Source organism: Eimeria tenella, genomic scaffold (genome assembly GCF_000499545.2).
Source record: "Eimeria tenella Houghton genomic scaffold, Eth_scaff2430, whole genome shotgun sequence".
NCBI lineage: Eukaryota > Apicomplexa > Conoidasida > Eucoccidiorida > Eimeriidae > Eimeria > Eimeria tenella.
In genome coordinates this window covers 1486-2141 of record NW_013542293.1, presented here as the reverse complement: position 1 = coordinate 2141, position 656 = coordinate 1486, and the positions used below count along the sequence as shown (strand labels likewise).

The window sequence follows — 656 nt, the reverse complement described above, 5'->3', positions numbered from 1 at the left end:
GCAGCAGCAGCAGCAGCAGCAGAGGCGGCAGCAGCAGAGGCGGTTGCTGTATGTGTTCTGCACGTGGAGCTACAGCAGCGGCGGCAGCAGCAGCAGCGGCAGCAGCGGCAGCTGTATGTGGGGAGCACGTGTCGCTGCAGCAGCAGCAGCAGCAGCAGCAGCAGCAGCAGCTAACCTCGAAGATGCTGCGAACGGCTTTGGCCTTCGCGGCCTCCGAAGACAAAAGAATTGGCTCTGCTCAGCCACAAGCAGCAAAACAAACAAAGAAATAAACAACAAATAAATAAATACAATGAATTATTGAATTAATTAAATTAAATGAATGGAATTAACAAATGAACAAAAGGCATAAAATAAAATGCTGCTGCTGCGCGTTACCTGCCCCGAGAACAGGCCTCCTGTGCGCCCTCCTGTCGGCGCCCCTGTGCTGCTGCTGCTGCTGCTGCTCTGCTGCTGCTGCTGCAGGCGGCATGGCGTGCTGCAGCAAAGTGCCTCCGGTGCAGAGTTCCATCACGGCCCAGAGTTTGCTGCTGCTGCTGAAGACTTCGTAAGTTTTAATTATGTTTGGATGGTCCAGAAGTTTGGAAAGCAGCAGCTCCTGCTGCATGCGCTTTTCATCTCCTTTGTTGCGGCAGCTGCGCACGCGCTCCAGGTCC

At 54.3% G+C, this 656-nt stretch overlaps 1 protein-coding gene across 1 annotated transcript in view; it reads right to left on the bottom strand.

The window, feature by feature from the left end:
- The window catches only part of ETH_00039185 (uncharacterized protein), a gene marked incomplete at both ends in the record, with an annotated part of 4518 nt that overhangs the window by 3076 nt on the left and 786 nt on the right, over positions 1-656 (bottom strand). The window contains 2 exons of the mRNA XM_013374981.1: positions 176-234; positions 379-656. Coding sequence (XP_013230435.1) covers positions 176-234; positions 379-656 — 337 coding nt within the window. The remainder of the gene's footprint in view (positions 1-175; positions 235-378) is intronic.